This window comes from Trichogramma pretiosum, unplaced genomic scaffold (assembly GCF_000599845.2).
Source record: "Trichogramma pretiosum strain Unisexual culture from Peru unplaced genomic scaffold, Tpre_2.0 scaffold28, whole genome shotgun sequence".
In the NCBI taxonomy this organism is placed as follows: domain Eukaryota; kingdom Metazoa; phylum Arthropoda; class Insecta; order Hymenoptera; family Trichogrammatidae; genus Trichogramma; species Trichogramma pretiosum.
In genome coordinates, this window is record NW_019641710.1 from 1,824,088 (window position 1) to 1,838,072 (window position 13,985).

The window sequence follows — 13,985 nt, forward strand, 5'->3', positions numbered from 1 at the left end:
TCTATGCACGTCGTCGTTCTGACTCATCTCAAAATATCCCTTCGTGAGATTTTTCTATATGCTTCTGCTTTCGCACTGCCATATACCTATATACATTTATACAAGTATCCCTCGATATGCTGACTGTTTCCACACGTGCGGGTATACCTAACTGCGTGCGCCAAGAAACGAGGGGAGTGACTACGTCATGTACATCATTATTGTAACTGCTAAAGCTATTATCATTATTATTAGTAGTAGTACTAATGCAATTTTTTAAATGAAATAATTATCGCTTGACAACCTGCTCGATATTATGATGAGAAGCAAATGATTTGTGTAGCAAGGGTTTCAAATTTTGACGCTCTGCTACTCGCATGTCATGTGCAATTGACCATCATTACCTATAACTAAATTTGACTGTCTTTTTTATGGACCATGTATTTTTTTCATAATTAAGTTAGATCAATTTTTCGAGTTCATTTGTTGACTTTGACTTGATATCTTGTGTAATCGTTAATTTTTCTAGTACTACAGACATACGGACATTAACAAATTAATATTATTCTTATACATTTTAAAGATATATAAGGTGCAACCACTTATATCAACTTAAATGACATTAATAAATACTGTATTTACATTCTAACTTTCAAAAATGTAAGCTCATAAGTCTCAAGGTCTAATTGCTTTAACGAATATCATTGTCGTATGCATCATTTTAGAGTAACTTGTCATGTACTTTTTATAACCAGAACCCTTCGTAACTGAAGTTAAAACAATCGTTTACTTTATTTTCTTTCGCGTTACAAAAGATTAATATATATTTGATTTCAGAATTCTTGTGATCAGTGCAAGATTAGTAAATTACTGCGTTGTTGCATGTGATAGCCCTTAAAAGGGCTGATGATAATTTTTCATTAATCTAGGCTTTTTTCTCGGTCTTCTTGGGTAAGAGAACAGCTTGAATGTTCGGCAAAACTCCACCCTGGGCAATGGTAACACCAGACAAGAGTTTGTTCAACTCTTCGTCATTACGGATGGCCAGTTGGAGATGTCTTGGGATGATCCTGGTCTTTTTGTTATCACGAGCGGCATTGCCAGCCAACTCGAGGACTTCAGCGGCCAAGTACTCCATGACGGCGGCCAAGTAGACTGGAGCTCCAGCACCAACTCGCTCGGCGTAATTTCCTTTGCGGAGCAGACGATGAATTCTGCCGACTGGGAATTGAAGTCCTGCGCGAGTTGAGCGAGTCTTTGACTTGCCCTTGGCTTTACCGGCACCACCTTTACCACGTCCAGACATGATCAGTATAAGTATTGCAGATGTGCAGCGCTCTACGATATCGGCACAAGTAAGCAGGAACTGGGTGTTCAGAATATTTATATGAGCGGCTGTGCGGCGCGCGAGCAAAGCCGTTAAAAAAATACGCATACATTTCGTGGAGGGGATCTATACACGTTCTGAGCTCGCGCGCCGCACAGCCGCTCATATAAATACAGACTGCAAACTCGTGTCCCCTCATTCTTTCGTATTCTCTCGAGTTCGCAAGATCCCAACTCTCGCCATGGCACCTAAAACTAGCGGCAAAGCTGTCAAGAAGTCTGGCAAAGCCCAGAAGAACATCTCCAAAAGCGACAAGAAAGGCAAGAAGAAGAGGAGGAAGGAGAGCTATGCCATCTACATCTACAAGGTCTTGAAGCAGGTCCACCCTGACACCGGTGTGTCCTCCAAGGCCATGAGCATCATGAACAGCTTCGTCAATGACATCTTTGAGCGCATCGCCGCCGAAGCTTCCCGCTTGGCTCACTACAACAAGAGATCGACCATCACCTCCCGGGAAATTCAAACTGCTGTCCGCCTACTGTTGCCCGGTGAGCTCGCCAAGCACGCCGTCTCTGAAGGCACCAAGGCCGTGACCAAATACACCAGCTCCAAGTAAACCTCTCGAACCAATCGAACAATCGGCCCTTCTTAGGGCCAACAAATCATAAAACGTATGACAAATTAAAGAGCTCAACTCTCACTAAAAAGGTTGAAAAGTCTTCGATCGCGACAACCAATTTCACTACTAATTTTATTATCTAAGAATAATTCAGAGGGTGTGAGTAGAGTATTCATGTGCCAAACTATTAACAGCCCTTTCATTATTCTCAGTTTATTGTTAACGATGCTACCGACTTCACGGAAAATCAGCATTATTACCAAAGCAGCAACTAATAATTGTGTAGAATAATTTACATTCTTTACCTCGATTTTCACTATTATAAAAAGATCTTAACGCCATTTTATTCCATTTATCGTCAATCGGCTTTTCTAATTTTCTGAATCGTATTTCTAAAATTATTGTAAAAATTATTGATACTTGACTATTAAGAGAAAGCACATACATAAGTATTGAATGGTATTATCAAGCAAAATCAACTGTGATATCCATACATCAAATTTAAATCATTTTAAATTATTTAAACAAATAAGTTGCCTATTTTATATTTTCGTATTAGCTATTTAACACTGAAAGTATAGTGTAGTCATCGTATTGATGTTTGTTATTATAAATAGTTGTATTTCTAAAAATTTATTTCTACATGCATTATCTTGAATGAATAAAATAGTATTCATAGAATGTTTCACATAAAATATGAAATAGTTTAAAATTTGGTACGACTGATTGCGATTTTGATGTACATGTGTGTGACGTACAAAATGCATTATTTCTAAAACAGGTCATTGAAGAGCATTAAAATAAACTGCATTAATTAAAAAACCTAAGAACTCATTGATTGTACAACGGTGACATCCTGAAACGGAACTTTCTTTGATATTTTATGAAAAATTTTATCATTTAATTATTGAATAATTAAAGTACTTTTTTGGAATTGGCAGTGAGTTTCAATATCTATAAGCATGGTAGCATTTGGATTTGTTGAATTCGTCGGTCTTGAAAATTGAAAGCTGATAACGAAGCAATTTTTACCTTTATCGCTTTCACATGAATTCAAAAACTTTTTTTTAAATGTTTCAAATTATATTATGGCTGAGCTGATAATTTGGTTTTGATGTAATATGGTTAAAAATAAATTCATTTGAATCAAGAAGCTATATGACAATGAATTGATACTAGCGGTTTTTTGACGATTCATTGATACAAATTTGCATTACGATTTGAATAACTTAAATTCTTAGATTGAGTAAATTCTAGTGTTTAATTTTACCGTTTTAGATTCGGTAACCTTACGACATTATTTTTTCGTCATTCACATATTAATATTGACTCGCAAATATATACATGTTCATACGTTTGACTTTGTGGTGGCCCTAAAAAGGGCCGATTGGATACGACGAGGTATGATTTAACCTCCGAAACCGTAGAGAGTACGACCTTGTCTCTTCAATGCGTAGACTACGTCCATAGCAGTGACGGTCTTGCGCTTGGCGTGTTCGGTGTAGGTGACAGCGTCACGGATGACGTTTTCGAGGAATACTTTCAGAACTCCACGAGTTTCCTCGTAGATCAAGCCTGAGATACGCTTAACACCACCACGACGAGCGAGACGACGGATGGCAGGCTTCGTGATACCTTGGATGTTGTCACGAAGAACTTTACGATGACGCTTGGCTCCTCCTTTCCCCAATCCCTTGCCTCCTTTGCCACGACCAGTCATGTTTTAATATTCAAGGATGTGCACTTAACGACAGTAAGTGATGTTCTAATTTCCATGGGAGAGTCTACTGGTATTTATAGGTTTCAAATCGAGGGTACCACAGTTATCCCTACTCCATTTTTTCATGTCGGTTCTCGGTTATAAGATGTCATACACATTACAGTTTATGTACTGAATTGGTCAAATGAAATTCAGCACACTTATATTTAATTTTTTTAAGGAGTATTTGGAATGCATATATTTATAGTAACAAAAATAATTTATAGAAAATTGGTCGATCCACATTTAAAAAAAGTATATTAACACGAAGAGTTTCACCTTTATTAACTTAAAGTTTGATAAAGAGTAACAATGTTGAAAATATTATGAATATATTATTACAGCTCTAATAAGATTCAACCGAATTTATTTATTAGTTTAATACGAACATTATTTGGATTATATATGGTTAAATTATTTATAAATAAAATACAATTAATAATATCCTTAAGAAGTAATAATCTTCAATTTAAAAACCTCAGTAAACTAATAGAAACGTGTTTTGTATAAAACGAAACCACTTCCACTTCCAAATTTCATCTAATTTTATTTAATCCTTAACAAAAATCGTTTCTTCTAGAAAAATTAATAAAATTCTAAAAACTTTTATAAACTTTTATGAATTGATATAAACATTTGAATTTGAGACTTCCATAAAAGTTAATAAAAGTTTATAGAAATTTATAAAATTCTTTTATAGTTAAATATCATTGTAAAGTTTTTTTTTATTTTCCAGTAACAATAATGTCAACTTTTATAAAAAGTAATGATATGTTCCAAAAAAAGATTTCATGTTTATAAAAGATAATCAAAGATAATAAAAGTTTATGGATATTTCTATTTAGCAATTTCAAATTCTAAAAAAAATGAGAATAAGCTTTTGAACCAGATATTGTACGATAATTTGGTTCACATATATATTCGTAAACTACATAAAATTCTTAATAAATGTCTGTACGTGTCATATGCTCAAGGACGTGAGGCATTAAATTTGTTGGTAGAGAGTCATTAAAACTTTGAAACGGAGAAAAATATTGAGATGAAGTTGGGCTTTTTTTGTAGCATGTGTGAACCTAAAAAAGCGTCAAACAATTATTTAAGAATTTATTAATTTTTTAAAAGAGTAATTAATTCATAACTTCTATGAATTTGATCAAATTATATTAAATTTTGCACATTTAGAATTTTAAAAAACTCTCAGATGTTGAAGAAATACTATTAACATTTATAAACTTTTATAAACTTTTATTAACTTTAATTAGAGTCTCAAATCCGAATGTTTATATCAATCAATAAAAGTTACTAGAAGTTCATAAAAGTTTTTAAAAGTTAATAACATTTTATAGCAAAAGATAATTTCCGTTAGGTATACAACTATTTATTACAAGCACATGGAAGTCTTTGTAGAGATATTTTTCTAAAATTGATCTAGAAAAGTCAGGTCTCACACAGTTGAACACGAGGCTGCAAACTCAGTTTAGGGGGGCATACCTACGTTAAATCCTGTAAATTAAAAAACATGAAAACTTAATGTGAATATTAGATTTTTTTCAATTATTTATCAAATTTAATTGAAAATTTTAATTTGAATAATTAAAAGTACAATTTTAAGAAAAAAATTGCAAGAAATATCTAAATAACCATTTATTTAAAAACGTAAATTTTCTCGTTTTCAGCTTGTTTTAGTTTTGACGAGGTAATCAAACATTGTTTGAATCTAACTGGTGTAAACTTCATTTGTTGATTATATTTTTCTCTTAAAATATGGAATTCTGTATATATGTTAGAATTTCTGTTCCAGAGGCAGATATAATGATGCATGCTGTTAATATAATTCATAGAAATAAGAATTAAAATATGAAAGTGAAAATTTAAAAAACTTTTAACTTATTAATTTAAAAAATTTTTTTAATTAGAGTATACATATACAACATGCATCTACAACCAACCCAAAGAATGATATAATTGTAAGGCTTATTATTTTAAACGACCGTTTAAACATTCAATGCTCTGAGATGATTTTTATTTTTTTTTTGTCAGCATTTCTACGGAAATTTTCGCAAAGTGAGGGTAGTCAAAAAATCAAAAACCTCATGGATTAGGTTTCTCGATAAAGAAATCCAATTTTGACCTTGAATTTGACTTAAACGTAATGCAAAGACGATTTTTCAATAGGAACTCTAATTTTTATTGTAAATCACAAAAGAACAAGCAATTTTGTGTTCGTATATGTTTTTGATTTTATTTAAAATCATTTTAAATGTGCAGAGGTTGCAAATACAACACTGAATTTAACTTAAATTAAAAAAAAGAAATCGAGTAATCACTTTTATTTGTTTCTCCCTCTGAGTGTGCCATCAAAATTGTGTTTTTTAGTCCGAAGTTCCAGTATTTAATTTGCGGTGCAGCTTTTCTTCCTTGAAATAAAACACATAAGTCAGAGACGTCGGAATCGATTCGTTTACTCAAGAGCTTCAAGTCGAGAATCAAGGATTCGGAATTTTTGTGTGAGGCGATATTTGCACATAACTTTTTTTCTAATCTATGACCTCAAAACTACCAAGAAATTATTTTTCAAAGAGCTGGATAAACAGGAGTTGTCTAACTAATAATGAAAAATTATTTATTTACCCCATTTTTTTTTCAATGTCTTATATCATATGAAAATCTTTTTTAGCTTAGTCCTTAGCATCAAGTAGCATGCGCATTTCAACGTTCAATATCTATTCCATAACAGCGGAAGTACATCTGAGATCTATAGTCTTCCACTGATGAGCGTGAATGCTGAGTTCATATATAATAATTATATATTTCGATATACTTCAAAGACGCTAGCGTAATTACGTTCTAGTAGGGTTTGAAAAATAAATTGCGAATCTTAAAAAAATGATGTATGCAATTGAAGAGAGTAAGTTGCCTATAGTTACACTAGTAATTTAAATAGCTGTTAAAAATGTATATTCAGAGATCACCCAAAGACTAAAATAACTATCGTTGAAAATATTGCTGACTGAAATGTATAGTTGACGGTTGTTTTCGTCAAGAACTGGATATTATCGGAAATAATCGAAAAAAATTAAATATAGTAGTTATAGCGTCAATAATAAGAACTCGTCAATTTTTCTGATTTTTTTAGATTTGATGATATTCAAATTTAGTTTTGATAAGCAAAGCAAACGTTAATGTAATTGCAGGTTCAAAAATATTGGTGCATTCTTAAACAGTTATGTTCAACGTTATAATTCATGTGTAGCCCTGAAAAGGGCTGTTAGGTGTTAGTAGAATAAAGAATTTATTCTTTGGCTGGTTTCGTGGCTTTAGCTTTTTTGACAGCAGTTTTTTTCGGCTTGGCAACTTTAGGTTTGACAGCTTTAGGCTTCTTGGGAGATCCAGCGGCTTTCTTCGGTTTAGGTGATTTCGGCTTTTTGGCAGCAATTGTTTTTTTCTCACTGGCTGGCTTTTTGCTCACGGCTTTCTTGGCAGCTTTTTCACCAACTGCTTTTTTAGCTGCAGGCTTCTTAGGTGAGGCAGGCTTTTTTGTTGCGGGTTTTTTCTTGACGACTTTTTCGACTTTGCTCGCTTTTTCTGCCAGTTTGAAAGAGCCAGCAGCTCCAGACCCTTTAGTCTGTACCAAGACTTTTTTTTCAACGGCAGATTTAAGATATTTACGAATGAAAGTAGATTGCTTTTCGACATCGACCTTGTAATTGGCAGCTATGTACTTTTTGATGGCCTGAAGACTTGATCCTTTTTTGTCCTTCAGATTACGAATGGCGGCATTGACCATCTGAGCTGTAGGAGGATGATCTGCTTTCAAGGCCGGTTTCTTGGCAGTGGTAGCCTTTTTGGCAGCTGCCTTTTTCGGGCTCGCTACTGGAAGGGCTGCTGGTGCTGAAGCGGCGTCACTCATCTTGAATGGGCAAAAGTAACAGTCTTGATACGCAGAATGCTAGAGACGGAATGTTAGCAAATGCATTGCGAATTTCATATATACTGTGTGCGCGGACCTCGCAGAAACGCTGCTATTGTATGATCCTCTTTTGCCCCGTTGGCAACATATGAAAAGTGACTGCTTTTTTATTGAAAATTTGATTTAAAATATTTAGCACTTCAAATTAATATTTAGTGTCAATTATTATACAATCCTATATAAGCAGAGCCTCAATTTTTGAGGTCTTGTAAGATATTTTTCATGCAAATACAATATTAGGAGAAATTAAGTAACAAGAAATTTTTTCGGTATTAAATGGTCTTGATGAAAAACAAGTATTACTAACTCTAGGAAATAATTTCATGTTTAAATGAATAACAATTATGTTTTCTAATATGTTTTCTCTGACATGAATCTTAATATGACAAAATTATAATGTGTTTACTGCTTGGAAATTACATGAAAACTGATGAGATTAATAGTTCATACTTTCTCTCATTCTCACTCCTCGATACAGTATAAGGTGAGTTATAGAAGCTTGGCTAAATGTAGTAGATTTTTACTCACATTCATGCTTCGTTTTCTTTTAAAATTGTTGACCATTCAATTGGAAAAATTAAGATATTTTAGTGAAATAAAATGTTGAAATTTATCATTTTACACTAACATTATTTTTAATGAATCAATTTTTGAATGAATATAAAATATAAATTATCACAGAAAATTGATGGGTGCTCAGCAAAATATTATCAATTTTCAACAAAGTCAGTAGAATTTAAAAGAAGTAGAATTTAAAAGAAGTAGAATTTCAAACAAGACAGTAGAAAATACGATATTTAAAATCATTTTAAAATATACTATAAATCAACTTTTTAATATTTATTGGATGAACATAATGTATGTTATAGACATCATTCACTCGATGTACGTTTTATGGAGCTTGAAAAATAATAGACGAACAGCCTTCAAACGACTATTATCAAAACTGATTTTTCAGAACTGGTTTGGTTTATTGAATTTTTGAATTGTATAGTAGGTTTCTTAAATCATTTTTTCTTAAAATTTAATGCAAAAATTCAATCTCTGAGTCAATTCAGGAGGGTGGGGATATAGTTATTTATTATAATTTTCGCATGATTTCGAGATCTTTTTTAGGAGATCTGGTAATGATAAGCTATTAAGATTAAAGTATATGCTACATATGCTAGCCTATAACAGACTCACAGTATTATTATTTTCAAAAAACATGGACAAAATCCATTTTCCGACTCTAAAATCATCTAAAAAATGAGGGTTGTATTATTTGAAAGGGAATCGCATGTAGTTTTTGGGAAAATTAATCCCGAACAGATTTTAAAGAGCTCACATCCCTAAAAAGCATTCTAAATACGCGTTATTTTTCTTATTTTCGATCGACGTTTCGAGGAGAGCAAATATTATAAAAGTCTTAATAATTTTTTGGAAACAAGGGAAAAAGACCTTTATTTTCTTTTTTTAAAGATCGATGGTTTAAACGTTTATCTGATGTATAGTGATTTGTTAATCAAAATCTAACATACACCATCGCAAAGTACTCTTTTTAATGAGTAATTTAAAAAAAAATAGAGCTCTCTACGGTAATTTGTGCGCCCAGCAGGTCGTTTTGAAGGTACGTTTTGCTAACTTAAAAACGACAGGTTCTAACACCATCGTTAAATTAACGAGTTCAAAACAAATTTTGACTTTCACCATTTTGGTTTTTTAAATCAAATTTTTATTCTTTCTTGTATATTACCCTGCCTTTTAAGTAACTAAAAGAAGTGTGCAAAATTTGGCAACGATCGGCCGATTATATCCAGAGATACACTGTCTATTTTCGAAAAATCACTATTTTCGTTATTGAATGAACTCGGGAAAATACATTTCGGTAATATAGTCCCTTAACTCGGGTAGAAAAAATTTTTTTTTACTTCTGGCACCAAAAAATAAACAATTTAATGTTTACATAATTCTTCAGTAATGACGCTGAAGTCTAGAGCTAAAAACTCGCTTACCGCTTTAACGACAATGATTTATTTGACGATACAGACCCTAGTGAAAGATTAATCATGAAAAAACCGAATTCTGAAAGCCCAGCGTATAGCACAAAGCTGAAACATCATCGCGTTGCACCGAATGCTGAATTTGCATCTTGCTGCACTGAGTTCTTGTATAGAATTCATTTTTAACCGTCATGTTTTTGTGCGCGCCTGCATTAGTGAAAGTTTATTCATGAAATGCATCGTCATTGCATATGAGTAAAAAAACAGTAAAAAACGTTATGAAAAAAAACCTTTTTATAAAATCCCGTGAAAAAAACACACCTCGTCGGATGCCGTGAAGAAAAACACACCTCATTGAAACGCCATGAAGTAAAACATATCCCATCGAATCACGATTTAACGATTCACGTTGAAAATATCTTGGTCTTTCAAAGAGTTGTGTTTTTTTTCACGGCATTTTGATGAGGTGTGTTTTTTTCACAGCGTTTTAATAAGTTGTATTTTTCTTCGCTGTATTTTGTTAAAGTGTTTTTACTCATAAGCAGCGGCGGCATATAGGTTTGTTTCATATAAAAAGGTTATGCGTATCATACATGATTTTTACATGAATCGTATATGACATGTATGTGCAATGTACATGGAAATTGTCTAATTTTTTAATTTATATTTCACAATAAGTTCATGAGAATTTTATAAAAAATTTACACGAAATATTTGTAAAAAAAAATTGCGAAAATTTTCCAGGACGATCTCCTGAAAGCGCTATCTATTACATTCATATGAAATTTATTGAGTTTCATTTGACTCTACATGATTTTTATAAAAAATTTTTTTAAATTCTACGCAAATTTATCTAAAATTGAAGAATAATAATTCATAAAAATTACATATATGCTAATACATCAATTCACATCAAGTTTCGACATTAGAACGTACGAAATTTCTCGACAATTTTTTAGAATTCTGCTTATGTGCAGTACAAGCGAAGTTTGAATCGGAGTATGAACAATTCATTGTAAAAATGAAATATCATTGAATTTATTAATTATTTATGAAAAATATATAACAAGGAAATAGGTGAATAAAAAGGAAACTGTGGCGACCTGCTCGCCTTCTTATCGACACGGTAACTGACGCGCAAGCCACAAGCGCGATCTTCCTTTTCCGTCTTGTCGTGCGTCGTTCCGAGTATTCGGCAATTAGCCGCCGACCACCAACACGAGCACATCGTGCTCGATTAATAAATCACACATTATCCAAGTAATCTTTAGTTTATTCATTTACCTTATCCCGCATTTAGGTAACTTAAACAATACAACTTAATTAGTCACCATACGTGACTAAATCGCTTTAAAACGCTGATATTATTTGCAAAAAAAAAAATTTAAGGGCCTTCTATACGGACTCAGTCGGTAACACCAGGATATCAAGCAATTTATGTGTAATCTGAAAAATTGAGAGTGTCATTCGCCAATTCTCGAGTGGACGCACATTTCTAATACACTTATTAACATTGTGGTCGAGTTTCATCCAATTTCATGCATTATTGAAAAAGAAGAACGAAAACTACGAATAATCATGTTCTATAAATATTCGTAGGATAACGAGATACGTAGAAAAATTTTTTTTCACTAATGATAAAAAAAAAATTTTATAGCACTGTGTGGCATAGGTTCACATTTATGGCACGCTTTTCTGTGGCATAAGTCGCACATTCTGGCACCGCTGCGTTCGCATCACACTCGCATACGCTCGTGCGCTAACATCACTTACGTACTACCAGAAGTGCGACTCATGGCTCGGAAAAGGGGGCATAAATGTGAACTTTGCACAGTACTATAGAATGTTGTTCGATACTCGGGCCATAGGGAACACTTTTCGGCCCAGCTATTAGGACCCTCGCTGCGCTCGAGCCCTAAACTACGCCGTGCCAAAAATTGTTACTTATGGCCCTTGTATCGAAAACTACTATTTAAATAATACAAATTAAGCGTAAATTTTAACAAATTTTGTATTAAGTTTGAGCTAACATAGTTTTCTTTAATAATAAACAATGTTTTGACAAATCATAAATTTTGAAAACAAAACAACACAAAACTAAGAAAAAAGAAAAAATCATAAAAACCAAATTTCATTTTCAAAACTTTTCACACTTACGGTGAATCTTTACACTTTTTATCTAAAATCAAAGGTTTAAAGCTCTTTCTTAAAAAAAGTATTACTTTTAATAAAAAAAGCCGGTTTGTTTTAGAACATATATGACAAAACTAAAAAAAAACATGAAAAAAAAGTTTTTTTTCTCGATAATCCCTCATAACTTATTAATTACTTAACGCAGAACTAAAAATTTTGTTTTGGCATCTTCCTTACATTAAAACGAATAAAATGACACATCTACAGTAACAATACGAACTACCAACATCGAGATATCACTGTGCACATCTCAAATTCCCAACACACGCACACACACACACACACACACACACACACACACACACACACACACACACATCGGCCACCTTGGCTCAGTGGGTATAGTTCTTGCCTGCTGATACAAGGTACGCCGTAGGGCGTGGGTTCGATCCCCACTAGACGAATTTTCGAGGTTCGTTTTTTCGCCTGGAGTGGTCGAGCCCGTGCCCGAGGTAGAGCGGGTACCACTCAAAAAAGAAGACCCGGGCTATGTCACCAGCCTCCGAAGCGGTAAAAAACCCCGATCACTGTGCGAGCTGGAAGCGATAGGATAACCATAAGTAGGAGCCCGAGGCGAGGACTCACAAGGCTGGCAATAGATGGAGCACAAGACTCTCATGATGAAGTCAGAAGCGAGAACCACACTCACAAGAGGGCGCCGGATGCGGGAGCCTAGGCTCGTTGCGGACCGCATGATGGCGTCTGAAGCGAGAACCACACTCACAAGACGACAACAGAAAAGGAGGAGTATCAAAAACTCACGGAGACTCATAGGGTAGCGCCGGAAGCGAGAACCACACTCACAAGATGGCACTAGATAGGGAGTCCTAAAAATACTAAGAAGGAGATGCCAGCAATGTGTGACCACGCAGTAGATGGCTCTGAAAGGGGATTTTTTCTTACTTTTTTATAGAATAATTCTTCTTTTGTAAATCATTTTTAATATTGATCTTTGAAAAATTGAAATGTATTTAAATAAACTTTTTAAATCAACTTTTTTAATATTTAACTATTTTTTAACGAAAAAACTACATTGACTTCTTGTAATACTTCTGATTCTTAATTACTTTATTTATATGTTTACTTATTTAATGAGTTTCATATGGATCAAAATCCTGCTATTCCATCATTAGTTCTTGACTATCAACAGATACACCTTGAATGATATATTATAGTAAAATGCAATTTTTGGATAAGAGACCTCCAATAAATCTCGTTGCAAATTTTCTTCTTTTTTCAAAAGAGTTCTTTTTGTTGGAGTGATGGATTTATTGAAGCAGGAATGCAATAAAGTGTAGATAGAGGCAATGTAAGTTTAACACAAGAGTATTTTATTTAACAAACACTTTAGCTCGAGACTCGATGTAGGAAATATCTTTATTAAATGACTCAAATCAGAACTTTGGCGACGATACAACTCGATCCGTCTTTACTTGACCAAGGGGTATCAAATAATGAATAGGCAGTCGGACAGGCATCGACATGCGCGCGTGATGTGCAATCGCAGCGCAGACTTCAATCTCGTACGCACTCATGCAGTGTCTGGGGGAACTCAGGGACGCCTGGAGCCCCGCGCCGATTACGCTATGGAGAAAGGCCCTCTGACACTTTTCATATTCGTTAAAAAAAGGCTCCATTTTCCAGGTATTTTTGTAAATAAATTTGAATATTTATTTTAATTTGGCGTTAGATTACAATACATTTTTTTACTCAGCGGTCTACACTTTTATTTGAAAAAGGAGGGAGGGAAGGTCATCTATTTTCTCGTAGACACACGGTCCTAGAAGTCAGGATGACTGCCATTCATCTTGGCGTATGCTAGATGGTTACCGGATGGCTTTCCTTTCGCTCTTCAAGTGAAAGGGGTTTTTTTTTATTATAAAATGAATCGGTTTTATTTGAAAATTAAAGATATATAATAAGATCTGATCCCAGATCTGGCATGAGATCTGGTATAAGATCTGACAAATTGAAGCCAGATCTGACATCAGATCAGATCCCAGATCTTCTATTCGATAATCGACATCAGAACTGATATGTATCAAATCTGAAATCAAATCTAATGTCGGATCTAATGTGACTGCACCACCTTTAATGAATTGAACGATAGGTATATAAAAAATTTAAATTTTATAACAAATTTATTTATATTATAA

At 33.6% G+C, this 13,985-nt stretch overlaps 3 protein-coding genes and 1 pseudogene across 3 annotated transcripts; 1 reads left to right on the forward strand and 3 right to left on the reverse strand.

Annotated features, from left to right (window-relative positions):
- Positions 1-3,645, reverse strand: part of LOC106658598 — a 31,693-nt pseudogene extending 28,048 nt beyond the window's left edge.
- LOC106658605 (histone H2A) lies at positions 905-1,300 on the reverse strand. The gene has a single exon (XM_014380619.2). It carries the CDS (start codon positions 1,283-1,285, stop codon positions 905-907), a length of 381 nt encoding a protein of 126 aa, XP_014236105.1. The 5' UTR covers positions 1,286-1,300.
- Positions 1,542-1,922, forward strand: LOC106658607 (histone H2B). The gene has a single exon (XM_014380621.2). It carries the CDS (start codon positions 1,548-1,550, stop codon positions 1,920-1,922), a length of 375 nt encoding a protein of 124 aa, XP_014236107.1. The 5' UTR covers positions 1,542-1,547.
- Positions 3,646-6,973: 3,328 nt separating the features above from the next.
- On the reverse strand, positions 6,974-7,609 carry LOC106658857 (histone H1-like). Its single transcript, XM_014380997.2, has one exon. The coding sequence runs from the start codon at positions 7,592-7,594 to the stop codon at positions 6,977-6,979; it is 618 nt and encodes a 205-aa protein (XP_014236483.1). The 5' UTR covers positions 7,595-7,609; the 3' UTR covers positions 6,974-6,976.
- Between the last annotated feature and the right edge of the window lie 6,376 nt (positions 7,610-13,985).

Bases quoted from the DNA above. Each gene is read 5' to 3' on its own strand.
- LOC106658605 (XM_014380619.2), bottom strand. From the start codon at position 1,285: ATGTCTGGACGTGGTAAAGGTGGTGCCGGTAAAGCCAAGGGCAAGTCA.
- LOC106658607 (XM_014380621.2), top strand. From the start codon at position 1,548: ATGGCACCTAAAACTAGCGGCAAAGCTGTCAAGAAGTCTGGCAAAGCC.
- LOC106658857 (XM_014380997.2), bottom strand. From the start codon at position 7,594: ATGAGTGACGCCGCTTCAGCACCAGCAGCCCTTCCAGTAGCGAGCCCG.